The 26,969-nt window shown below is 41.5% G+C and overlaps 1 protein-coding gene across 1 annotated transcript in view; it reads right to left on the bottom strand.

Annotated features, from left to right (window-relative positions):
* LOC117928171 (uncharacterized protein At2g38710-like) overlaps positions 1 to 26,969 on the bottom strand; it is a 50,090-nt gene that overhangs the window by 10,835 nt on the left and 12,286 nt on the right. The window contains exon 2 of the mRNA XM_034848055.1: positions 19,413 to 19,532. Coding sequence (XP_034703946.1) covers positions 19,413 to 19,532 — 120 coding nt within the window. The remainder of the gene's footprint in view (positions 1 to 19,412; positions 19,533 to 26,969) is intronic.

Genomic DNA, 26,969 nt, shown 5'->3' with positions numbered 1-26,969 from the left:
GGTAAGGTAGTCGTTTTTCATTAATGGTTCATTAATGTAAAGTTGGGTTTTTATTTCCTTTGGACAACTTCCAACGGCCAATACTTGATAAGCTTTTGGATTTCTATCCATTAGTTATCTCCTACGAGCTATTGGAAGGTGAGGTTTTCAATTCCAAGTTTTGCATTAATCCATTAGAACCAATTTCAATGGCCATTGAAAGGTGAGTTTATCACCTAGAATGACTTTGAGTTGCCAATATTTGGTAAGCTTTTGGCTTTAGACCATTAGTTATCTCTTACGAGCCATTCAAAGGAAGTCTAAGGTGAATAACCATTGATGAAATTCACTACCATCTGTTTTGTCATTTTAAAGGATTAAAACTTGATTTGCTAAATCCATACCGGTTCGGGAAGCAAGCATCACCATAGTTGCAACCCCAACGCGAGGAGCCTATCCTGAGATTTCCAATTTGCATAAGAGCCAGAGCATAGCTATCCTATCTTTGAGAAACTTGTTTTTACACCCTTTCATTTTAGTCTTTAATGTTAGCTTAGATTAGTTTAAATCTCTCTAAAACATTTTCATCTTCTTTTAAAGCTAACATCCATAAGAAAATCACCTATTTTCCTAATTTGAATATCACTCGTGTTTGCGAAAACCCTTCCCAGTGAACGATCCTAGAACCACTATGCTATAGTAGCTTGGCTACTTTAGTAATAGTATTTAAGGTATAAATTTTGTTGATACGCCTTTAAAGCTAAGCTACCATGAGTCGAATCATGGGCTCGACTCTTCTCCTAAGGCCGGGCCGTATCCTGTTGGGCCTTCGTCGTTAAAGGGCTCCAAGAGGCTTACCGTGGAGTCCATTAGGGCATCTGGGCCGACTAGGAGGGACGAATGCCGAGGCCCTTCCCATTCTTTGGTGGGCTGCTCTGGAGTGGCTCTGCCTCTAGTATGGGCTGGTCCAAGTCATTTGAGGGAGCCAGACGCTGAAGGCTTTCCTTTCTAGGAAAATGATGGCCGGCGGAGGCAAGTTGAGGAGGAGCTCTTTTCCGCGGAGAAGTCAAGGACCGACAACGCCCGAATTAAGGAAGCGTCGAGGTAAGGGAGTGGCTTATTGGCGTCTGGATCCTCTCCTTCTTCTTCTTTCTTTTTTGGTCGGACTCCATTGGGGGAGTTTTGCGACCTTTCTGGGGATGACAGGGTGACTCACCTGAGAGAAATCCCCTTACGCATGCTTCTCCCCCCGAGACCCCTAGAAGAGGAGAATGTAAGCCGCTGGGATTTGACGGAGGGTATTAACGGCTGCAAGGACATCTGTGGACAGGAGTTGTATTTAGCCCAATCTATGCCACGAAATGGAAAGGGATGGGAGGAGGAAAGTTGGGAGGAGAGTGAGTTGGCCAAATTTAGTAAGTTTTTGGGATTTTCGACAGAAGGTCTGGAGAAAGAAATTTTGGATTTTTTAGTTAAAATCCAAAAGAGAAGGGAAAGAGTCCACAACAAAAACCTTCTAGAAAAATCCAAGTTCGAAAGGGAATTGAAAAGACTGGAATGCTCAATTAACTACGAGGGGGGGAAGAACAGAAGTGTGGAATGCTAGTAAGAGGGTGTCAGATTATGGTAGTTAAATGAAGCTAAGAATCTTGAGTTGGAATGTTCGGGGAGTTAACGACAATTCAAAAAGAGAGGTAATTAAGGCCATGATCAGGAATCAAAGAGTGGATTTGTTATGTCTCCAGGAGACCAAGGTTCAGGCAATGACAGAGGGGCTGGTGAGAAGCTTAGGCATTGGTAGATTTCTTGATTAAGGTACTCTGGATGCCCATGGGTCTACGGGAGGGTTACTGATCTGTTGGGATAAGAGGACCTTGGAAGTAATTGAAATGGAAGTGGGAAATTTCTCAATCTCTTGTAGGCTGAGGAACGTGGAAGATGGGCTAGTTTGGATGTTTACTGGGGTGTATGGGCCCTTCTCTAAAGAGGAAAGGGAGTGGATGTGGGAGGAGATAGGAGCAATTAGAGGCATTTGGGATGATCCATGGTGTCTAGGGGGTGACTTCAATGTTATCCTTTCACTGAGGGAAAGAAGTAATCAGGGAAGACTAACGAGTGCAATGAGAAGGTTTGCTCAGGTTGTCGATGAGCTAGAGCTCATTGACCTTCCATTGCAAGGGGGGGTGCTTACTTGGAATGGGGGGACGAATAATCAGGCCTGGGCCAGATTGGATAGGTTCCTGGTGACCCAGAGTTGGCTTAATCATTTCAATGAGGTCGTGCAATGTAGGTTGCCCAGACCTACCTCAGATCATTTTCCTATCTTGTTGATGGGGGGGTGGGTTAAGGAGGGGTCCTTCCCCGTTTAGGTTTGAAAATATGTGGCTTAAAGCTGATGGTTTTACGGATCTTCTTCGGGGCTAGTGGCAGGGGGTTGAAGTGAGAGGGAGGGCCAATGTCAGACTAGCCACTAAAATGAAGGTGCTGAAGCAAAAAATTAAAGTGTGGAATAGGGAGGTGTTTGGTAGGCTGAAAGTCAATAAGAACTCAGCCCTTCAACAAGTGGAATTTTGAGATGGGGTGGAAAGGGAAAGGAGCTTGTCTGAAGGAGAAACTAAGCTAAAAAAAGAAGCCAAGGATTCCTTTAAAAAATGGGTCTTAATGGAGGAGACCCACTGGAGACAATTGTCAAGGGAATTGTGGCTTAAGGAGGGAGATAGAAATACTGGATTTTTCCATAGGATGGCAAATGCTCACAGAAGGAATAACTCTCTGGATAGAATTAAAATTAATGGAGTATGGATGACTGAGGACCAGGAGATGAGGGAGGGAATAGTGAGTGCTTTCCAGCAGTTACTTTCAGAAGAACCAGGCTGAAGAGCGGATATTGAGGGGTTGCACCTTAACCGCCTTAATTCCCATGAAGCTGAAGTCTTGGAGATGCCGTTTACTGAAGAGGAAATTTACGCTGCCCTAATGGATATGAATGGTGATAAAGCTCCGAGCCCAGATGGCTTCACAATTGCTTTTTGGCAATCAAGCTAGGAGCTAGTGAAGGAGGAGATTATGGACTTGTTTAGAGAATTCTATGACCAGTGTTCTTTTGCCAAAAGCCTCAATTCCACTTTCTTAGTCCTCATTCCTAAGAAAGGAGGGGCTGAAGACTTGGGTGATTTCCGGCCAATCAGTTTGTTAGGGGGTTTGTACAAGCTTTTGGCTAAGGTGTTGGCGAATAGGCTAAAGAAGGTGTTAGATAAGGTGGTTTTCGGGGACCAAAATGCCTTTGTGAGGGGCAAACAGATTTTGGATGCGTCTCTTATTGCCAATGAGGTGATTGATTTCTGGCACAAAAGGAACGAGAAAGGGCTAATCTATAAATTGGTCATTGAAAAAGCCTATGACAGCATTAATTGGAATTTTCTTATGAAAGTTCTAGTTAAAATGGGCTTTGGGTCGCGGTGGATAGAGTGGATTTGGTGGTGCATCTCAACCGCCAAATTTTCAATCATGATCAATGGGGTGCCGGTTGGCTTCTTCTCGAATTCCAAGGGGCTGAGGCAAGGAGATCCTCTTTCCCCGTATCTCTTTGTGTTGGGCATGGAAGTGCTTAGTAATCTGATTAGAAGGGCGATTGATGGGGGCTTCTTGTCAGGTTGCAGAATTCGGGGGAGAAAGGAAGAGGATATGATAGTTTCACATCTTCTTTTTGCTAATGACACAATCATCTTTTGTGAAGCTAGGAAAGAGCAACTGTCCGCTCTAAGCTGGATTTTGGCTTGGTTTGAGGCGGCTTCCAGTCTCAGAATTAATCTAGATAAAAGCGTCTTAATTCCAGTTGGTGAGGTGGAAGATATTGAGGAAATGGCTATGGAGCTTGGTTGTAAAGTGGGATTGCTGCCCACTGTTTACTTGGGGCTGCCCCTTGGAGCTCACCACAAAGTTGTTGTCTCTATTTGGAATGGGGTGGAAGAGAGGATGAGAAAAAGATTAGCCCAATGGAAAAGACAATATATTTCGAAGGGAGGGCGTATCACCTTAATCAAGAGTACTATGGCCAGCTTGCCTATTTACAATATGTCCCTCTTTCGAATGCCTAAGAGTGTTGCAAATAGACTCGAAAAATTACAAAGAGATTTTCTTTGGGGAGGGGGGAGCTTGGAGAGGAAAGTCCATTTAATTAAATGGGAGGTGGTGTGCACTCAAAAGGAGAAGGGTGGCATTGGCATTCGGAAGATTGATCCCCTGAACAAAGCTTTGTTGGGTAAATGGTTATGGAGATTTGCCGTTGAAAAGGATAATCTCTGGAAGTTGGTGATTGGGGTGAAATATGGTCAGGAAGAGTTTGGGTGGAGAACTAAAGAAGCCCGTGGGACTTATGGAGTGGGGGTTTGGAAGGAGATTTTGAAGGAAGCTAAGTGGTGCTGGGATAACATAAAGTTTAAGGTGGGGAAAGGGACTAGAGTTAAATTCTGGACTGACCAGTGGTGTGGCAACGCAGCGCTATCCCAATCTTTCCCCCAGCTTTTTGAGCTGGCGGTCCACAGGAATGCAACGGTCAATGAGATGTGGGACCCAAGCAGTGGTCAAGGAGGTTGGAATCTTAGATTTCATAGAGACTTTAATGACTGGGAGCTGAACTTGATTAAAGGATTGCTTAATATGCTCAGGGACTTCAGGATATCTTTAGAGGAGGACGTTGTGCTTTGGAAAAGGGGGGGGGGGGGGGTCATGGAAAATATGGGGTGAAGGCTGCCTACAACGGGCTAGCTGTTATCAATGCATGCGCCTTTCTGTCTAAATGCGCTTGGGTGGACAAGGTCCCAACCAAAGCGGCCTTTTTTGCTTGGGAAGCCGCGTGGGGGAAGATTCTCACCTTGGATAGGCTTCAAAAAAGGGGTTGGCAGCTCCCTAACCGTTGTTTTTTGTGTAGTTGTGAAGAGGAAAGTGTAAATTACATTCTTTTACATTGTATAGTGGTAAGGGCCTTATGGGAATTCGTCTTTGCCCTTGTTGGGGTTCAGTGGGTGTTCCCAGAGTTAGTGGAAGAGGCATTATTCAGTTGGAGGGGCTCCTTTGTGGGGAAAAAAAGGAAAAAAATTTGGAATTTTATCTCGTTGTGTATTTTTTGGACGGTATGAAAGGAAAGGAATAGATTAGCATTTAAGGGAGGGGTGTTAGATATACAGAAACTCAAAAATTCTTTTGTATGTACCTTGTGGAGTTGGGCTAGGGTGTATATTGGAGAGGAGTCCTCTTCACTCTTAGGCTTTTTAGAGTGGCTAGCGGCCACTTAAGGGTGGGTAAGGGTGCTTGTTTTTTGTGCTCTTGTTTTAGGTTGATTTGTATACTCCCTGTATGCTTGGTGGCCTTTGCCCTTTAATTTATTTGTGTTTATCTATCAAAAAAAAAAAAAAAAAAAAAGCACACCTAGGCCCAAAGCGCAACCACTCCCTAGTTGTAGCGAGTTGCTTACCAAGTAATGCGCCTTGTTGGATAGACATGCCTCATCTACTTTACCTTCTTAAACAATTTTATTCTTGAAATTTCTAATTGAATACTGAAATTTATATAATTTCATTTCTTTTTAGTTAAATGATTCTTTTAAATGTTTGGAATCAGAATTTTTTTTAATTGATTGTATTAGATTTTGGATTGTATCTTATAAAATTGATATCCATCCTAGGTCACATTTCACTTCGCTCAAGCATGCCTTGTGTTGCACATTGCGCTGAAGCTGTAAGAGACTTTTGAGCCTTAAGTGTGCTTTCTGCCTTTTAAAACTATGTTTTTCCCATGCAGACTACCTCCAGATAGATGATACGAACAGATTCAATAACGTAGAAAAACTATGAGAAGCGATAGAAGGAAACAAAGACATTCTTGTTCAAATGAGATTGAGGTTATAAAGGACTGAAGATTTGTTTCAAATGTGAAAGGTTTCATCATTTGGGATTATTTTTGGCATCCAAATGATAGATTCAAGTTTTCAGGAAGTCCATCCGGTCCATTTGAAGTAACTATAGTAAGAAATCATCACCTTCAAGCATTACTCATGAAGGCATAAATAAAGGTAGTACTCAATCTTCCCATGTTTATGCCAAGCTCTAATCACAAAAGATTGAACTCTCCAATATAATATGCCTCCAGGTCACCAACAACCAAATTCCAGCAATTCACTCGCAAGCGAAACTCAAGACAAGAAGTTGCTCAATTTGAGAGAATGTTTAATAATGAATCCAATGATGGGGTCTCTTGGTGAAACAAGTAATCTATTCAGAAAAGGAAAAAAAAACATGCGACTAGATACCAATCTTAAACCAAACTTGATAAGTAGTTGGGATCAATTGAAGCAAGAATTCCGCAACCATTCAAACAAACTGTGTTGTGCTGTCAGAATGGTCAATCTTTCAGAATGGTCAATCTTTCCATTTCTCACAAGTGAAAAGATTTAACTGTGATCAACTATGTTAACCGATTGAGGATCTTAAACCTTGATTACAAGGATGAAGTTATCCTAAGCTTTAATAATGAAATGTACAAAAGGGTCCATTGGGGTTTTACAATATTCTTCAAGGAATAAAGCTAGAACCTTTTAAGAGTTAGCAACACGCCCTCATGACAACGGTTTTTAGCATCTCAACCAACAAAGCTCATATTCACCTGTTCAAGAGCTAAGAAAAGGTAAGGAGAAGCTCAAACTTGTGAAAGGAGTGACTTTTTTAAAAAACCAACATTAAAGAAGCTATGACAACATATGCACAAACTTTTAAGCAAGTTGAAGAAGAAAAACCAACAGTAGAGAGGCTATGATAATGCACACTTGCTTCGTTCATAGTTTCAAGCAAGCCGAAGGAGGTTAAGGATGTTGAATAAAAACAATTTTTCTTTTATTGGAGAAATAATACACATTTATACAAGACACTTAGCAGATTTTGACACCTAAATTACTCATATTCTGACCCCTGATTACACCTATAATTCAGCCCTTATAAAATTGCCTACCATATGTGAGCCCTTATAAAGTAGTCCTACTCTATACAATAGTTGATTCCTTTTTACCAGGCATCACTTACCAAAAAGATATAAAATCAGCCAATTATAATACAATCAAATTCCTAAACTTTGGTAATTCTGCCAATTTCCAACACTCCCACTTAAGCTAGTTTGAAAATGGTTTCCATACCCAGCTTGCTCGCTATTGAATTGAAACTTGGACTACGAACTCCTTTAATGAAAATATCAACTAGCTACAACTTAGAAGAAATCAAAGGAGTACAAATTAGTTCATTATCAATTTTCTCTTTGATGAAATGTCTATCTATTCCAATATAATCCATTCTATCATGTTGAACAAGATTATGAGCAATGCTTATTACTGCTTTGTTGTCACAATACAACTGCATAGATCTTTCAATCTCTACCTGCAATTCCTTGACTAAAGTTTTAATCCACATGATTTCACAAATATCTAAGGCCATAGTTTTAAACTCAGCCTCAGCACATGACCTAGCAACTACATGTCTTTTACACCTCCAAGTCACCAGATTGCCTCCCACAAAGGTGCAGTATCCAGTAGTAGACCTTCCATTAGTCATTGATCCTCCCCCGTCAATATCGGTATAAGCCTTGACACGCATGATCTGTTTTTAGAGAATAACAACCCTTTGCCTGGAGTAGCTTTAAGATATCTAAGATCCTCATCGTGGCTTCCATGCGGCCTTATAAAGGAGCATGCATAAATTGGCATGCCATGCTTATAGCATATGCAATGTTTGGCCTTGTGTGAGACAAATAAATTAATTTAAAACCAAATTAACTTACTGCCAAGTCTTTGATATCTTTCCTCATCAACTAGTACTCCTTTCATTGTTGCTCCCAACTTATGATTCTAATCTGTAGGCGAATCAATAGGTTTACATGCTATCATTCCAATTTTATTCAATAAATCAAGAATACACTTTCTTTGAGATACATATATTCCCTTCTTTGATCTTGCTATCAATACCAAAAAAATATTTGAGATTTCCCAAATTTTTTTATCTCAAATTCCTACACCAATTCACTTTCAATTTTTGTATCTCTAAGTCATCTCCAGTTATCATCAACATAGACAATAAGAATAGTCATCCTCTTTTCAAGTGATTGACTAATGAACACTATATGGCCTTCTTGGCTCTGTCGGTATCTAAATTTGACAAGAGATTGAGCAAATCTTTCAAACTTACAATGAATTTTTTCAGCTTACACACTTTTCCTTGTTGAACTATTACCCTCAAAACCTTTTCTTCCGGATTTCTATGTAAGAAATCATTCTTAACATCAAATTGTTGAAGTTGTCAGCCTCAATTTGCAACAAGATAGTAAGATTTTGTTGGAGTTAATCTTTAAAATAGGTCAAAGGTTTCCTCATATTCAATCTCATAGGTTTGTGTATATCTCTTAGCAACTAATCTTGCTTTATATCATTCTGCAAATTAGTAGCCTTGTATTTGATGGTAAACACCAACTTACATTGAACTAAATCCTTCCCCTTAGGAAAATAAACTATGTCCCATGTATCATTTTTGTACAAGGTTTTCATTTTTCCATTTATAGCTTCCTTCCACTTAGGATCAGTACATGCTTCTTGCATATTTTGGGAACTGAACCTAAGGTCAAACGAGTGGTGAAGGCCTTATAGTTGCTTATACTATGATAAGACAAAAAATTGGACAGAGGACAATTGGTACAACTCACATTTTCAAATGGTTTTAAGAATGTCCAGGTTAGTATCAAACACTAGGTATTGGAAAGATTCAAGAGAGTAGAATTAGGAGAAATAGAAGACATCTCTTTCTAGAGTCGATAATTGACCGTGTACCAGAGAGATAAGGTCCTAATCTAACCTAGTTTTCCGAGGTCTTCATGAGTAGACAAGTCTAAATTTCCTTTGGTAGGTTGATGGTTGACACCAATATTATTTTCAGCAGCTTCAGCATCTCCTAGATTCTGTTGATCCTCCCCTTTCTTTTTTTATAGTAAATCTGTTTTTTCAAAGCAACTAACATCCGTTGTAACAAACATTTTTCAAAAAGGCGGGTGATTGCATTTATAGCCTTTTTTTAGGGGAGAGTAGCCTAAGAAAATACATTTAATGGCTCTACAGTTAAGTTTAGAATGGTCTTTGCTTGAGCTATGAACAGAAGTAGTACAGTCAAAACCTTTTAGAGGAAATGATCCAAGACATGGTATATGAGAAATATATAGTTTCAAGGTTCCAACAGGAGTTTTTGAGGTAATGACTTTTAAAGGCATTCTGTTTATTTAGTAGGCTGCCACAAGTGTAGAATCTTCTGAAAATTGTTTCAGAACATTCCTAGCTAACATAAGTGGCCAAGCAACCTCTAACAAATATTTAGTCTTCCGTTATGCCACCCCATTTTGTTGGCGAGTATCAACACAAAGAGATTGATGAATAATACCTTTGTGTAAAGAAGAGGTTCTCATTGAAATACTCTCCTCCATTATCAGATATAATCAGCTTCACCTGTGTGCAAAATTGATTTTGGATCACTGTGTAATTTCAGATTTTTCTTTGAAGAGGTATACCCATGTAATCCTTTTGTAGTCATCAATGAAACCAGTAAACCATCTCACTCCAAAGAGACATTTACCTGTGAAGGTCCCCAAACATCAATATGGATGATAGAGAAAGGACTTTCACTTTTTCATTACTTAAAGGATAGGGAACACGATGACTTTTCGCTAACTCACATACTTCACAGTTGAATTTAGAATGAACTAAGCTGATGCATAGTTTAGGATATAAATGTTGTAAGTAAAATTAACTTGAGTGTCGGGTGTCCTAATCTCCCATGCATTAGCCAATATTCTTCTTTGGCTCACTTAACCACATTTCCCTTTATTTGATAAGTTTGAATTTCTCTTCCTTCCTAGACATCTAGGTAGTAAAGGCCATTTTCTTTTTAGCGCCACCAATCATCTTCCATGAAGTGAGGTCCCAAAAAATACGATGATTTGGGAAAGAGTTCCAGAGCAATTGCAGGTTTTAGTCAGTTTTGATGGACAATAAATTGTAAGACATGTTAGAAACATGTAATACAGAAGAGAGTAATTTTTGGTGAAATGGACACATTTCCTTTACCACTTGCAGGGGTGAAAGACCTATTTTTGTTTTACAAAACATGGTACATAATATGAGAAAAGATCCAATTCTTTGATCATGTATTCATTGGCTCCTGAATCAATGATTTAGGAATTACAATTAGAGAATGTAGAGGTATTAAAGGCTTTTCCAACTGTACCTGATTGTGCAAATGCATGAGAAGTGAAAAATGGGGGAACCTCTGATTGTCCTATGAGCTTATACTAAAGGTCAGGCTACTCTTTTGTAAAAGGCAGGTTCTCAGCACTTAGAGAAGTTGTTGCATTGTCTGTAGTGGCAGAATTTGCAGCTTGCAATGCTTTTGATTGAAAACCTTTGCTGTTTTTAGGGATTTTGTTATTGAAAGATTGTTCAGTCATATGAAACTAGAGTGGTTGATTAACACAACATAGCTGATGAAAAAGTTACAGAAAGGAAGGGGCAAAGGCACTTAAGAAAAGAAAGAAAACGAGCCCAGATGATTCTGATACCATGTTGGATAAAAAACCAATTCTTTTTTAATAGAGAAATAATACACATATTTGTACAAGAGGATTAGCAGATTTTGACCCTTAAATTATTCCTATTCTGACCCCTAAATTCTCCTATAATTTAAATACAATTGTCCTACCATATACAAGAACTCCTATAATTCAGTTATACAATTTTCCTACATATAATAGTTGACTAATGCAGCCAAAAGCAAGCTTCTTTGCTTGGGAGGCATTGTGGGGTAAGGTTTTAACTTTGAACCAAATTCAGAAGAGGGGATGGGCTTAGCAAATAGATGTTATCTTTGTCAAACAAGGAATCCATAGACCATCTACTTCTCCATTGTGAAAATACAAGGGCTTTGTGGGCGATGTTCTTCACTCTTTTTGGAGTGTCTTAGGTGTTTCCTTCCTCGATTAGGGAACTCTCTTGGGTTGGAATGGGTGTTTTGTGGGTAAAAAGCACAAGACAGTTCGGAGAGCGGGCCCTTTATGCATTTTTTGGACAGTTTGGAAGACAAGGAATAGAATCGCCTTTAAAGATGGGAATTTGAGGACATGGCAACTTAAAATCTTGCTACATCCTAAAAACATTCTAAAGCCACTTATTAAGTTTGGATTATACCTACTAGTCCATTTAATAAGCCAGTTTCTTTTCAAACTCGTAATGCTTCAACTTCTAAGAAAATGTCAACGAAGTCAAAGCCCATATGGAGGAGTGACATTAATTCTCAAGATTTGGCCTTGCCAATCTCACATTACATTGGACTCTTATAATTTGCATAAGGACCAAAAACCAAATCCACCTAAGCCATCCTAAACATGATCAAGGACGAACAAACAAAGATACAAGATGCTGCAAAAGCAAAAGAAGTATATCCCTAAGAATCCAATTGAAATTGCAGTTAATTCCAATGCCAAAATGGTCCTAAAATGCATGTTACGCAATTCCTCACATGGTGACATGTTACATGTCAATGACAATTCTTCCAAAGGACAAGTTAAAAAGCCAATAGTAGAATCAAGTTTGAAGTGAAATTAGAATACCGAACCTCAACACTCCACATGTCTATCAACCATGATATTCTCAACTGAAAATCAAATCCTTGGTTCTAAAGCTCAATTCTCTTTGTCACCAGAACTGCTTGTGAGCAACAATTAATGTAGAGGTCAAGGATGAGTAGCAACACTTGACACATTGGTTGCAGAGGACACCAGCAAGTGTTATTTCTATGTTAAATTAGACATGATTATCAATTTGCTTAGAGTACTGCTAGCCTTTAAATTTGCTTGTACTATTAACTGGAGTTATAGTAGGAGAATTATATTTGGAGCTGAAGTCATAGTAGGAGAGTGTTAATAGACTACTTAGTTGCTTAAGTTTAGCAAATGGTTTAACAGCTATGATATTGTGAAGCTCAGACACGTACATATGTACATCCACTTGCACATAGGCACACAGGCACACATGCATAGATATAAGTTGTTTTCATTAAACATGCACACACAACCATAGAGGAAAAGATTACGGCTTTGTTTAGATCTTGAAAAAGTTTAAGAAAAAACATGAAGGAAAGAAAATAAGAGGAAAAATAAAAGGAAAAAAGAAGTGAAAGAAAATTAAAAAAAAAGGTTCAAATTTAATTAAAAATTTTCAGCCATGCTAGTCTAAATTTTCTCTCTTCTTTCTGTGTTCATATAGAAAGTGAAGAATTTGAACATGTTTAAAATTTTTAAATAATTTTCACTACATTTGACTTTCCTTAAGATTTTGCATGATAATATATATATATAATATGTGTGATTGCTACCTACTTTATTTTTCTTCTTTTCCCTAGTAATTTCCATGATCCAAATGCAGTCATATCTACAATTCTTTCCCTTAAGATTTTCCATGATAAATAAATAAATAAATAAAAAGGAATGTGTGACTGCCTCCTACTTTTTCTCCAAGTATTTTCCATGATCCAAATGGAGCCATAAGGTCTCTCTTATGTACATAAACATAGATACAAGGTCACAAAAACACACAGGTTTAAGGTCACAGACACAACACTGAAAGGCAAAGAGAGAGAGAGAGAGAGAGAGAGAGAGAGAGAGATAAGTTATGAGGATGTCATTAAACATGCATCTAGTTTGTTCTTTGATGAATAAAACAAACTTCATAAATCTATTATCGCAGAATACTCATCCTTCATTGTTAGCAAAGTTGAAGCTGATTTCTTGAATGCATCCAACTAAATATTTTGTGAATCCATGTTATATCGTCAACCAGAAATTATCAAGCTCTAGCAAAAAATTAGGTATTGGTGGATGAATGTATAATATGAGGGATTAAAATGGAAAGTAATGCAAGTTTAGTTAGAATGAGCGAGAGAGCGAGAGAGCGGGCCGGTGTGAGAGAGGGTGAAAGCGACAGGAGGGAGCGAGGCGAGCGACGCGTTACAGAAGGATTAGAGGGAGACTTAAGGGATGAAGCAGAAGGTGATGGCTTCGTGGGGGTTAGAAGTAGGGCTAAGAAGGGAAGCTTTGGTGTGGAGTCGAAATGGTTCGACGTAGAGGTAAAGGAAAAGAAAGGCAAGGTGCAAGCCTTGATTGTTGAAAGGAAAGGGGGAGTCTCCTCGTGGATCAGGATGGGACCGAACAACATTGGGTGTTTCATCGAAGGTCTGGAGGCCTGTATCGAGAAAGCAGGGAACGGTTTTTGGGAGAAGAGGTGGAAGGACAGTGGAAGGTCCTTCCTTATGGTGCGCGACATAAATAAGGGAGGGCTATTCATTCGGGTAGGGGTTACAGAGGTGGGAAACAAAAGGTTCAGTATTTTTATCCCGAAGGGTAACGGGGATAAGGATGGCTGGGTTCTAATGGTAGAGATGCTGCGCCGGCTGGGGTGTAACGTCGGCGACGAGAGCTCTCAGAATAAGGGTGCGGCGCTCCTAAGGGCATCAATGGAGAAATCCTATGTGGAAGCTGTGATGCAACCAAAGGAGATGAAGTCTGTAGCGGCAAGGGTGGACCTTCGGCAGAGGGGAATGAGCCGAGCTTTGGGGAAATTGGCCCACTGTCTGGTAGGAAGTTGGGACCCTAGCTCAGGGGATGAGGTCGACTTGAGAGGCTGGGGGATGAAACTGGCAAAGTTTTGGAAACTGAAGGGTAATTTAGGAATCGCGAAATTGGAAAGGGGGAAAGTCCTTTTAGAGTTTGAGGAACGGGACGAAGCAGAGAAAGCCCTAAGATTTGGGGGTTTCTCATGCGAGGGATCCTTTCTCAGCCTGGAAATCTGGAGGCCTGAGAGCGGGTGTACGTCGGAAGGGGAACTGAGGCGCAAGGCTTGGGTGCGTGTTCTGGGGCTGCCAGCCTCGCTTTGGGATCGCGATTCCCTGAAGAGAATAGGGGATGCATGTGGGGGATTCCTAGATATCGACCCACAGACGGAGTCGCTGGAAGACATGAAATGGGCAAGGATTTTGGTAAAGCTCAACAAGGAGAGGCCCCCCAACGTCGTGGAAGTGCGGACAGAGGAGGTTTCCTATGAGCTTACACTCTGGTGGGAACTCAGACCCACTGTGAGAACGACGAGGGAAGGAAAGGGCAAAGGTCTCCTTGTGGCAGAAGGCGAGGACGGGGGTGAAGTCCCTGCACGCGCGGGGGGGCGCGTGAGGGGGGTGGTAGGTGGTCCAAGTCTCGAGGTCAGGCTGCAAACTGACGATGGGACGAGGGGGCAGACCTCGGGGTCGGGTTCGGAGGCGGTTTTGGTTTCGGGCTTGAAAGAGGATGGGCCCCATGAAGCAGGCGGGCTGGCGATGCAGAGGGCTCTTGGGCCTTTTGAAGATGCTGGGCCCTCCTTCCCTAGTGCGCCTGGGCTGCCCGTTCTTGGGCCATCTTCTGATGTTGGGCGGGCCCCGAATTTGAGTAGAGGGGTTGGACTGGGTTTTCGAAGCCCAGATGCTCCTAAGGCGGATGAAGCCCAGTCGAGGGTGGTCCGTCCATTAATAGGGGCTGATCCAAACCTTGTGGGAGGCCTTGATCAGTCTTGGTCATTAGTGATGAAGGGATTGTGGAGGCCAGTGGCTGAGGAGAACAGAGCGGAGGGGAATTCGAAGATGGCTGATGCTCTTCTGGAAGAGGCTTCGAGGTACGGGAATGTCCATAATTTCTTTGGGCCATTGGTGTGTGTTTCTCCTTCTCCCCCTTCTTCTTTTTCTGGTCGGACTCCTTTGGGGGAGTATTACGACCGTTCTGGGGTGGCTATGGATGTTTCTCAGTGGGAACATTCGGACCGGAGGGTGATTGAAAAAACGCCTGCAGTTCTGCAGAACGTGGAGTGCTGGCAAATTTTGGGAAATAATAATGACGAGATGGAATCCAGTGGGAAGGATCTTTGTCCGGTTGGTGTGATGGCGCCAGAAAGTAGAGATTGGAGGGAGGGCAACTGGGAGGAGAGTGAGCTGGCAAGATTCAGCCAGTTTCTGGGGTTCTCTACAGTGGGTTTAGAGAAGGACATCTTGGACTTTATGGTCAAAATAAGAAGAAGAAGGGAAAAAGTGCACAGCAAGTCTCTCTTAGATAACTCGAAATTTGAGAGGGAATTGAAGAGGCTTGAATGCTCCATCAATTACGATGGGGGAAGGAAGCAGATAGGAGTTGGTCAAGGAAGAGGGGGGCAGTCTTCAGTTGTATCATGAAGATAAAACTGGTTAGCTGGAATGTTCGGGGAGCTAATGACAGCTCTAAAAGGAAAGTGATCAAGGCGTTGATTAGGAGTCAAAGGGCGGACTTAGTTTGCATTCAGGAGACGAAAATTCAGACTATGACTGAGGGGGTGGTGAGGAGTCTGGGCTCTGGAAGGTTCATTGATTGGGGGGCTATGGGAGCCCAAGGCTCAGCGGGTGGAATTTTGGTTTGCTGGGATAAGAGATCCTTGGAGCTGCTGGAGATGGAGGTGGGCAATTTTTCAATATCTTGTAGATTGAAAAATGTTGAAGATGGAGGGGTTTGGATTTTTACGGGAGTTTATGGGCCGTGTAATAGGAAGGAGAGGGAGGAGATGTGGGAGGAGTTAGGTGCGATTAGGGGAATTTGGGAAGACCCATGGTGCTTAGGAGGGGACTTTAATGTCACTTTATCCCAAAGAGATAGGAGCAGGCAGGGGAGCCTTAATGGTGCAATGCGTAGGTTTGCCCAGGTGGTGGATGACCTTGCCCTCATTGACCTCCCCTTGCAGGGGGGTGTGTTTTCTTGGAGTGGAGGTAGGGGTAATCAGAATTGGGCAAGGCTGGATCGTTTCCTGGTGTCTCAGGGGTGGCTTGATACCTTCAGGGGGGCTGTTCAGTGTAGGCTCCCTAGGCCTACCTCTGACCATTTCCCTATTCTGCTGAAGGGGGGCGGGATGAGGCGGGGTCCTTCCCCATTCAGGTTTGAAAATATGTGGCTCAAGGTGGAAGGGTTTAAGGAGCTGCTTCGAGATTGGTGGCAAGGAGGGGAAAGAGCAGAAAGAGCAGGAAGGGCTAGCTTTAGATTGGCTGCTAAAATGAAGGAGATGAAGGAGAAAATTAAAATATGGAACAGGGAAGTTTTTGGCAGAGTGGAAGTGAACAAAAGCTCGGCCCTCCGGCAAATTGAGTTTTGGGACAGGGTGGAAAGCGGCAGAAACCTCTCAGATAGGGAAATGGACCTGAAAAATGAAGCTAAAGAGAATTTTAAGAAATGGGTCCTATTGGAGGAAACCCATTGGAGGCAAGCGTCTAGGGAGCTTTGGCTTAGAGAAGGGGATAAGAACACTGGGTTTTTCCATAAGATGGCTAGTGCCCACTGGAGAAACAGTTTTTTGGACAGAATTAAAATTAATGGGGTGGAATTGGTGGAGGAGCAGGAGGTGAGGGAGGGGATTGTCAAGGCCTTTCAGCACCAGTTAAGGGAAGATGCAGGGTGGAGAGCCGACATAGAGGGGCTTTCTCTTAATAGGCTTGACCCTAGTGAGGCTAAAGCTCTGGAGGTTCCCTTTACTGAAGAAGAAATCTTCTCTGCCCTGATGGATATGAATGGTGATAAGGCCCCAGGCCCGGATGGGTTCACTGTGGCCTTTTGGCAAGCGTGTTGGGAGTTTGCTAAGGAGGAGATAGTAGAGCTGTTCAAGGAGCTCTACGATCAGAAGTCCTTTGCCAAAAGCTTGAACGCCACGTTTCTGGTCATCATCCCAAAAAAAGGAGGTGCTGAGGACCTTGGGGACTTCCGGCCTATCAGTTTGCTTGGGGGGCTGTACAAGCTTATGGCCAAGGTTTTGGCTAATAGGCTGAAATTGGTGCTGGATAAGGTGGTCTCGGCTGATCAAAACGCGTTTGTAAAGGGAAGACAAATTTTGGACGCCTCTCTCATAGCCAATGAGGTGGTTGACTATTGGCAGAAGAGGAATATTAAGGGGATGGTGTGTAAGTTGGATATTGAGAAAGCCTACGACAGCGTCAGCTGGAGCTTCCTCATGAGGGTCTTGAAAAAGATGGGATTCGGGTCGCGCTGGATGGAGTGGATGTAGTGGTGCTTTTCAACGGCAAAATTCTCTGTCCTTATCAACGGGGTCCCTGAAGGCTTCTTCGCCAGTTCTAAGGGTCTGCGGCAAGGAGACCCAATTTCTCCCTACCTCTTTATTTTGGGCATGGAAGTGCTGAGTGCACTTATTAGGCGGGCAGTGCAAGGAAACTTCTTATCTGGGTGTAGGCTGAGAGGTAGGGGAGAAGAGGAGATTATGGTGTCACATCTGCTCTTTGCAGATGATACTATTATCTTCTGTGAGGCCAACAAGGACCAATTAACGCATCTTGGATGGATTTTGGCGTGGTTCGAAGCGGCCTCTGGGCTTAGGATCAACTTGGCCAAGAGCGAGCTGATACCAGTAGGGGAGATTGTAAATATGGAGGAAATGGCGGTGGAGTTAGGTTGCAAAATTGGCAGCTTCCCGGTCAAATACTTGGGGCTGCCCCTTGGGGCCCAGCACAAAACCTTGTCCACATGGGATGGGGTGGAGGAGAGAATGAGAAGAAGACTTGCCCGGTGGAAGAGACAATATCTGTCCAAAGGTGGGAGAATCACCCTGATCAAGAGTACCCTTGCAAGCATTCCCATTTATCAAATGTCCATCTTTAGAATACCTAAGTCAGTGGCTAAAAGGCTTGAGAAAATACAAAGAGATTTTTTGTGGGGAGGGGGAAATTCGGGTGGAAAGATTCACTTAATAAATTGGAAGGTGGTGTGTACTCAAAAGGAGAAGGGGGGCCTTGGTATTAGAAGGTTGGGGCTTTTGAACAGGGCCTTATTGGGTAAGTGGGTGTGGAGATTTGCCGTTGAGAAGGATGTTTTGTGGAAGAAGGTAATCGGGGTGAAGCATGGGATGGAGGGGTGTGGCTGGATTTCTAAGGAAGCCCGGGGGCCCTTTGGAGTGGGAGTTTGGAAGGAGATCTTAAAGGAGAAGAGCTGGTGCTGGAATAACATGAAGTTCAAGGTGGGCAGGGGGAACAAGATCAGGTTCTGGACTGATCATTGGTGCGGCACCGGCGCGCTGTCCAATGCATTCCCCCTGATCTTTGAGTTGGCAGTGGGCAGTAATGAGCTAGTGCATGATGTGTGGGACCCAAGGCTGGGCCAAGGAGGATGGAATATCAGGCTGATTAGAGACTCTAACGACTGGGAGCTGGTGCTTATAGAAGATTTGTTCCTTTTGCTAAGGGACATCAGAGTAAGTTTAGAGGAGGACTGTGTGCTTTGGAAAGGTGGGGTTTCTACCAGATTTAGGATTCGGGAAGCTTACAATCTGCTGGCAGCCCCTAGCTCTTGCGTTTTTCCGGGAAAAAATGTTTGGGTGGATAAGGTCCCAACCAAAGTGGCTTTCTTTGCATGGGAGGCTACTTGGGAAAAAATTCTTACATTGGATAGGCTGCAAAGGCGTGGGTGGCAGCTCCCAAATTGTTGTTTTTTGTGTGGGTGTGAAGAGGAAAATGTAAATCACATTCTTTTACACTGTACAGTGAGTAGGACCCTTTGGGATATCGTCTTTGCCCTATTTGGGGTTCAGTGGGTGTTTCCAGAGAAGATTAGAGAGGCGTTGTTCTGTTGGCGGGGCTCTTTTGTGGGTAAAAAGAGGAAGAAGATTTGGAAGACCATTCCGCTATGTATATTTTGGACGGTTTGGAAAGAAAGAAATAGGCTAGCCTTTAGAGGGGGTTTCTTGGCCATTCAGACTCTCAAGAGGTCTTTTGTAAGTAGTCTGTGGAGTTGGGCTAAGTTGTATAGGGGAGAGGAGTCCTCTTCGCTTATAGGCTTTTTGGAGTGGGTTGCGACCCCTTAAGGGCTGGTGAGGTGTTTTTGTTTTTTGGTTTTTGGCCCTGTGGTTGCTTTGTATACTTCCTGTATGCGGTGCGGCCTTTTGGCCTTCTTTATATATTTTCTGCTGTTGCTTATCAAAAAAAAAAAAAAAATGGAAAGTAATGCGATCAAAAGAAATTTTCAAAATGGAGAGGATAACATTTGAATGGCAAAAGTAAAGCGAATGAAAAGGGCAACTCAACAACCCAAATAATTTGAAACTAGATTCTTTAAGGGTATGGAGCTGGGTTGTGAGAAGAATTTTAGCTGGACAGAGTGACAGTTGAAGTAAGCAACTTAAGTACCCAAATATTTTGAAATTAGATCCTAAGAGAGTAAGTGATTTGGTGTAGGGGACAGATGGGGAGGGAGAGAGAGATTCAAAACCACAGCAAGACATAGAATAAGTAAATAAATGCCTAGCATATGTGCTGCAATAATACCTGGTTAAAGCATAGTCCTTAAAGCCATTGATCAAGCAACGAGCTTCAAGAGTTCCAATACATCCACGCAAACGAGGTTCCCCACCATTCACTACTTTCTTCCAGGTCACAAACAGAGGGCTGAAACCAGAAAATTATTTGTGTCAAATAATGATAACATGCCAATGTGGAGAGCATAAAGCTGTTCATTTGATGTTGTTAAAAACTGGTATTAAATGGGATAAGAGATGGAATGTGGCCATTATATTTGATATCTAAGTTGATAGGAAATGATGAAAGTAAACCATCCAAGACCAACAAAAATCTATGAAAAGCAAAACGGCCCTAATGAGATTCAATTCCTAATTCCCAGTTCTTTCCTATTTTCTCATTAGAAACCCTCCTTTATCGAATGATAAAAGAGAAAATAAGCTAAAATTTAAAAATGCCCAAAGTTCATAATTAAATCATGATCACTTGAATATTATAGGAAGAACTGTTTTGTGCACTTCTCCATCTGCTCAATTATCTATTAGTTCTCATATTGTTTTTTTATTTTTTTTTAACCAAAAACAAGAGATGTGTTAATTACATGAAAGAGTTCATGACAAGGATAAGGAATCTTTGCCACAAATACACAAACCTGATTAAAACACAAAGAAATCTTTGCTATACAAAGATTTATAAAAAAAGATAGATCACAAAAGAATGTACAAGGATTTCATCTCATTAAGCCCAGCAAGGCTCCTCTCATTGTTGGCCAAACCCTAATGGTGTGCATACTAAATGCCAACTGAACAGAATGAGATTCAAAGGAATGCCTTTAAAATCGTCAGTACACAAGGCCCAAAAAGAAGCAAAGAAATGAAGTAAATCCCACAACATTTATAACATCCTCCATTTATCCTCAAAGATCCTAGCATTTCTCTCTTGCCACAAATCCAAATCAAAGTGTGTTGTGAACCAACAGCATGAGGTGTGGACCATACAAATAAATTCCATGAATTACTTAGTCATCAAGGTTCCATCTTTCATTGGCACATGTCCTTGTAACCACAAACAGTAGTTCCTTCAGTGTCTACAAGTAGAGGCTAGTAGCAAGCAAGCAAAGGAACAACCTCATAAACAAACACAAAATCAGAAGATAATTAAAGGTAATGATAGCGACAACTGATGTATTACTCATATAAAGAACATAACAAAATTTGCACAAGGGTGGCAACCATGTTAACAGGTAGGGTTTACTAACAACTTAACGGATGCAGTTTCAGTATTGCCAATCAATGCATCAGCCACTCGATTAATGCAGCCCTGTTCTGCATCCAGGTTGAAATTAAACTCAGCAAGCAACTCTGGCCACTGAGCTTGCTTTGAATGAAGTCTTTGTAAGAAACGAAATGATTACCAATCACATTGTCAACTTTAACTGAAATTTCTAACACAACAGATTGTGTCTCCATATATGAACACATGTGTCTCCATATATGGTTTGATTTCTGCAATGCCAATCATAATCAGTTGAAATATTTGAGTTGGGTGTTTATGTGGTTTGAGGCAATCTTTGGCCTAAAAATTAATCTGGATAAGAGCGATATTATTCCTATTGGAGTAGCTGATGTGGAAGAATTAGCCTTGGTCTTCCTATTGTAGAATAGGGAAGCTGCCCACCTCCTACTTGGGTCTTCCTTTAGGAGTCTCTTTCAAATCTTCCAAGGAGTGGGATGCATTGGATGAGAGATTTAGGAAAAGATTGGCAATGTGGAAGAGGCAATTCCTTTCTGAGAACGGGAGAGAGTTGAGAAGATCCAAAGAGACTTTTTATGGGAAGGTGGAGCATCAAAGAAAAGGCCTCATTTGGTTAATAATTGGAATGTAGGCCTCTTAGGCAAGAAGGATAGGGGCCTCAAAATCCGTAACCTTTATGCCCTTAACAAAGCTTTGCGTGGTAAATGGAATTGGAGATTTGCTACAAAAACAGAATCCTTATGGAAACAAATCATAATAGGGAAGTCTGGAGACGAGGACGAGGGTTGGTGTTCAAGAGGGGTGAGAGGTGGACATGGAGTGGGGATGTGGAAATCCATCAAACACAAATGGGAGATTATTAAAGGTAGGTCTCGCTTCTTACTTGGGAATGGGAGAAAGGTTCAATTCTGGAAAGACTTGTGGTGTGAGGATCAAACTTTGGAAGAAGTCTTTCCAAATGTATTTTCATTCATTTATAATAAGGAGGGATGGGTGGTAGAGGCTAGGGAGGTGGATAGGGAAGGGGGTGGTTGGAGCCCCCGTTTTTCAAGGTAGTTTAACAACTGGGAGTTGGATGAAGTGGAGAGTCTCTTTCGGAAATTACAATTCTTGGTAGTTAAAAGGGAAGTGGAGGACAATCTGAGGTGGAAAGAATCTAAAAGCAACAAGTTTTCAGTTAGATCTCTCAATTCTTCCTTATCTAGGGAATAATAGAGAATTGTTTTCAGCCAATAATATGTGGAGATCTTGGGCACTAGTGAAGGTCAATTTTATTGCCTAGGAAGCATCATGGGGTAGAATCCTTACTCTTGACAAGCTTACAAGGAGTGGTTAGACTCTCTTGAGTAGATGTTACTTATGCAAAGATGCCAAGGAAACCACAAACCACTTGCTTCTACATTGTCCCAAAGCAAGAATGGTGTGAGACTTGATTTTTTCTCTCTTCGGAGTAGAGTGGATTATGCATTCTTCAATTAGAGAGAACTTGTTGGCTTTGTGGGGGGAAAAACCGTGGATGGTTGCTCCCTTATATTTGTTGTTGACTCTTTGGAAGGAGAGGAACAAAAGGACTTTTAATGACATTGAGCAATCCGACCAAGCAATCAAATCTACTTTTTTGTATACTTTTGGAAATTATGCTAGGGTGTATATAAAGGACCATACAATGCTTATATTAGATTTTGTAGATTGGTTGAGCTTAAAGTAAGGGGAGGGGTCTTTTTGTTTCTTTCTTCTACCGCCATTGGGCATTTTTTGTATACTTTGTGTGTACAGTGCTTCGCCTCCTTTTAGGAGCTTTTAATTCATATTTCCCTATTTGCCTATCAAAAAAAAAAAAGAAAAAAAAAAGAGATCCTTCAGGTTTCCTAGCATTTTCTATTCCAAGTCCACACCTTAATCTTCTTTAGTAAATCTGTCAATAGAATCACATCTCAAAAAAATCCCTCAAAATGTCTATTCCAACAAGAGGAAAGATAGCTTACTAAATTTGTAGGAATTGAACACTTTCATATTCATAGAAGATGCTTGTGCTCCTCAATATCACAAGAAATCAAATATAATTTGGTACCAAGTCCAATTTCTTAACCCCATAGAGAGGTGATTCACCTAAAATATTTGAAACACAAGTATCGGAAGCCCCACATGCTCTTCACTAGTGAAAAAGGACTTAGAGATAGTTACCACAAGCCTCATAAGCTTAATTTGTAGTTAAAGTCGTGGAATTATGGATAATATCATTTAGATAGAAGAGGGCAGAAACTTATACGTAGTCACCAAAGACTACATTCATAATTGAATAGAAGGTTGTTCTTGCATAGCTTTGCCTATAAGCAATGTAAAATAAATAAATTCCCTCATATTGTGTAAACAATCTTTTGGCCATCCCCTTATAAGATAGATAGCTTGCGGTATCTTCATCTTTAGGGAAGCTAAGTGAAGTGCTTCATATTTTTATTTTTATTTTTTTTTTATAAGTAAAAGTATTGTATTACAAAGAGGCGCTAAAATAATGACCCAAGATGTACAGGAAAAAGACACTCAACCCCTAACAACTAAAACAAAAAAAAAAATGTCTAACAAGATATGCAAAAAAACAACTCCTCCCTTAGTGGGAACCCACCCAATCAATGAAATTAATTAATGTCGAAGGACCATTTTTATCAATAATTTAGTCTCCGATCAAAGTAAATGAACAAAAGAAGCTTTCAGCCTTTGAATGGATAGCACACCGTCTTCAAAGGCAATTATATTCCTTGCCTTCCAAACTAACCAGAACAAGCATAAAGGCCCGCTTTCCAAACTGGCCTGTGCTTTTTACCCACAAAAGACCCCTTCCATCCCAAGAGGGTTTCCCTAACTAAGGAAGGAAACACCCAAGACACTCCAAAGAAAGTAAAGAACAACTTCCACACATCCCTTGTCTTTTCACAATGGAGAAGAAGATGATCAATAGACTCCTCATGCACTTGGCAAAAATAACATCTATTTGCTAAAGCCTAACTCCTCTTTTGAATTTGATCCAATGTTAGAACTTTTCCTCATGAAGCTTCCCAAGCAAAGAAGCTTACTTTTGGCTGCACACAAGGATTCCAGATTGTCTTCATTGGGAAATAAACTGATGAGTCCAGCTCTAAGGCTTTGTAAAGAGACTTTACCAAGAAGTTTCCATCCTTTGATTCCAACCACCGCACCTTATCCTCCTAATCCAACTTCACTCTCTTCCCACACAAACATAATACCAGGCTTTCCACCTCATCCAACTCCCAATCATTGAAAGGCCTAGAGAAATGAGGGCTCTAACTCCCTCCCCCTTTCCCCACTTTCTAAAACAATCCAAACATCTTTCACCCAAGCCTCTTTAGGAGTAGCCAAGGCAAATAAAGTCTAGAGCTAACGAGGTACCCAAACTTCCTAATTACTTTCCACAACCCTACACCATACCCCTCCCTTACCTCACGAGAACACCACCCACCTCGGTCCTCCCCATATTTCCCCCTTATTACTTGGTTCCAAAAGGCCTCTCTTTCATTTTCGAAGCACTAGCTCCATTTGCCAAAGAGAGCCTTATTGAGCGTAGCAAGGCCCTTAACTCCCAACCCCCCTTTACTTTTATCTAGACCAACTGTTGTCCACCTTACTAAATAAGGTTTTCGCTCTAAAGCCCCACCTCCCCATAGAAAATCCCTCTAAATCTACTTCAATCTCATTCTAACCACCCTTGGCAATTAGAGAATAGACATATAATAAATAGGCAGACTAGACAATGTGCTTCATACCAAGGTAATTCTCCCACCCTTAGAGATCTATTGTCGCTTCCACATAGCCAATCTCTTATTGAAACTTTCCTCAATTCCATCCCAAGCTGCCATGGATTTAAAAAGAGCACCCAATGACATCCTCAAGCAAGTGGACGGTACACTTCCCACCTTACAACCAAGCTCTAAAGCCAAATCTTCCACATTCTTCACCCTTCCCACCAGAATCAGCTCACTTTTATCCATATTAACTCTCAACCGAGAGATTGTCTCAAACCACATCAACAACCAGCATAAAAACGTCATCTGCTCCTCCTACGCCTCATAAAAAACCAATGTACCATCAACATGCAACAAGTGGGAGACCTTGACCCCGTCAGCCCCTATACCCCGCACCTAGCAAGCCAACAAAAAGCCTCCACAGACTGCTCTCTTTAAAAGATAGCTAAAGGCTTTCATCGCTATCACAAACAGATAAGGCGAAAGTGGGCCTCCCTTACTTAGACCCTTAGAGCTTTGGAAAAATCCAGAGGGGGTTTCATTAATCAAAACAAAAAAAGTTAGCTATAGATAAGCACCACTTGATCCACCTTACCATTTCTCCCCCAACCCATCTTCTCCATTACCGAAAGCAAAAATGACCACTCCACATGATCATAAGCTTTTTCAGTATCTAGTTTGCAAATAATTGCCCCTCCATTGCTTTTCAAAATCGAGTCTATGGCTTCATTAGCAATAAGCACTACATCCATAATTTGCCTACCCTCCACAAACGCTTAGGCCTTGGAAATCACCTTAGCTAACACCCCCTTTAACCTATTGGCCAGCACTTTGGCCAACCACTTGTATAACGCCTTCCCTGCAACCCCCCCCCCCCCCCCCCCCCCCCCCCCCCCACAACACCCCCTTCTTTGGGATCAGCACACTAAAAAGGTTGCATTCAAACTCTGCACAAAACGTCCAAATTCATGAAATTCCCTAAAGAAATCCATCAGCTCATTCTTCACGAAATCCCACAAAAATTGCCAGAAAGTTATGGAGAACCCATCTAGACCTGGAGCTTTATCCTTGCTAAAATCTGACAGTGCACCAAACACCACCTCCTTCGTAAAAGGCTTCTCTAGCCCTTCCACCTCAAGATTTTCCGGCCTCTCAAAAAATAGCCCACTTATACAGGGCCTCCAATCACCATTGGTAGAGAGCAGAAGCTGGAAAGCTCTACTCACTTCCTCTTTTATTTCACTGTCATCTCCCATTAATTTTGACTCTAACCATCTGGTACCTCCTTCTATGAGCATTGGTCATTCTATGAAAGAAACTCGTGTTTCTATCCCCCTCCTTCAACCACACTTTTCTTGATTTTTGTCTCCAAGACATTTCTTCAAAAAGAACCCACTTTTTATAATTCTCTCTAGCTTCCTTCCTAGATTCCTCCTCTTCCAAAGACAGCTAGTGAGCACTCTTCTTCTTATCCTAACAACCACCAGGTTCAAAGCTAGCTCCTTTTGAATTTCAACCTAGTCAAAAACTTCATTGTTCCAACTTCTCAGTATAGGTTTCAAAGTTTTCAACTTTTCAACTAGGATGAAACTAGCAAACCCACTAAAATTAAGCCCCTCCCACCATGTCCTCAAGACATTCTTGAAGCCCTCCTCCTTCAACCACATGTTTTCAAATCTAAATGGTGTGGGACCTCTCCTTAACCATCCCCCATCAAGAAGAATCGGGAAATAGTCTGACACCGACCTAGCAAGAACAGTCTAAATAGCCCTAGAAAAATGATCTTCCCAATCTTCAAAAAGCAGGAAGCGATCAATTCTCAACTTAGATCAATTATTTAAGCCACCGCTCCAAGTGAAAAGACCTCCCTAAGGGGGCTGCTCCAAGTGAAGTATTTCATAACACTATGCTTGTCAAAATAAGTCTCTAATAAGAGATATAAGGTATTACCCATAATGACCCTATTGACATAATGTAATATATATATATATATATAATCTATCATATTTCCCTTTTTGATAGGTAAAAGCAACAGAAAATTTTATAAATGAAGAGAAAAGGTTGCCCAAAGCATACAGGAAGTATACAACAAGCACTAAAAGGCAAAAGCAATAAAAAAATAAGAGGGGATACAAAAAATCTCACCCACCCTCACCTAGAACCCAACCAATCACAAAAGTCGATTAAAGGTAAAGGTCCATCAACTATATACAACTTAGTCCAATACCAAAAACTACACACAAAAAAGGCATAACGGAGCCAGCATCCAAGCCTTTTTACCCTTCTTACCTCAAAGGACCCATGCCAACCAAGTAGAGCTTCCCTAACCAAGAATGGAACAACCCATGTAACCCCAAAGAGAGCAAATAATAACTCCCACAAAACCCTAGTCTTTGTGCAACTCTACCTCGGCAAGACAAAGGAAACATATGTTAGCTAGGGTTCACCCCCTCCTCTTTAGCAAATCCAACGTTAAGATTTCCACATGCGGATTCCCATGCAAAAAAACAAACCCACTTTGGGAGGCACATACAAACTCCATATGATACTCTTCGAAAAAAGGACTGCATTTCCA

The sequence above is a fragment of the Vitis riparia genome, chromosome 13 (genome assembly GCF_004353265.1).
Source record: "Vitis riparia cultivar Riparia Gloire de Montpellier isolate 1030 chromosome 13, EGFV_Vit.rip_1.0, whole genome shotgun sequence".
Lineage (NCBI taxonomy): Eukaryota > Viridiplantae > Streptophyta > Magnoliopsida > Vitales > Vitaceae > Vitis > Vitis riparia.
The sequence above is the reverse complement of the archived record's forward strand: the minus strand, read 5'-3'. Positions and strand labels throughout refer to the sequence as shown.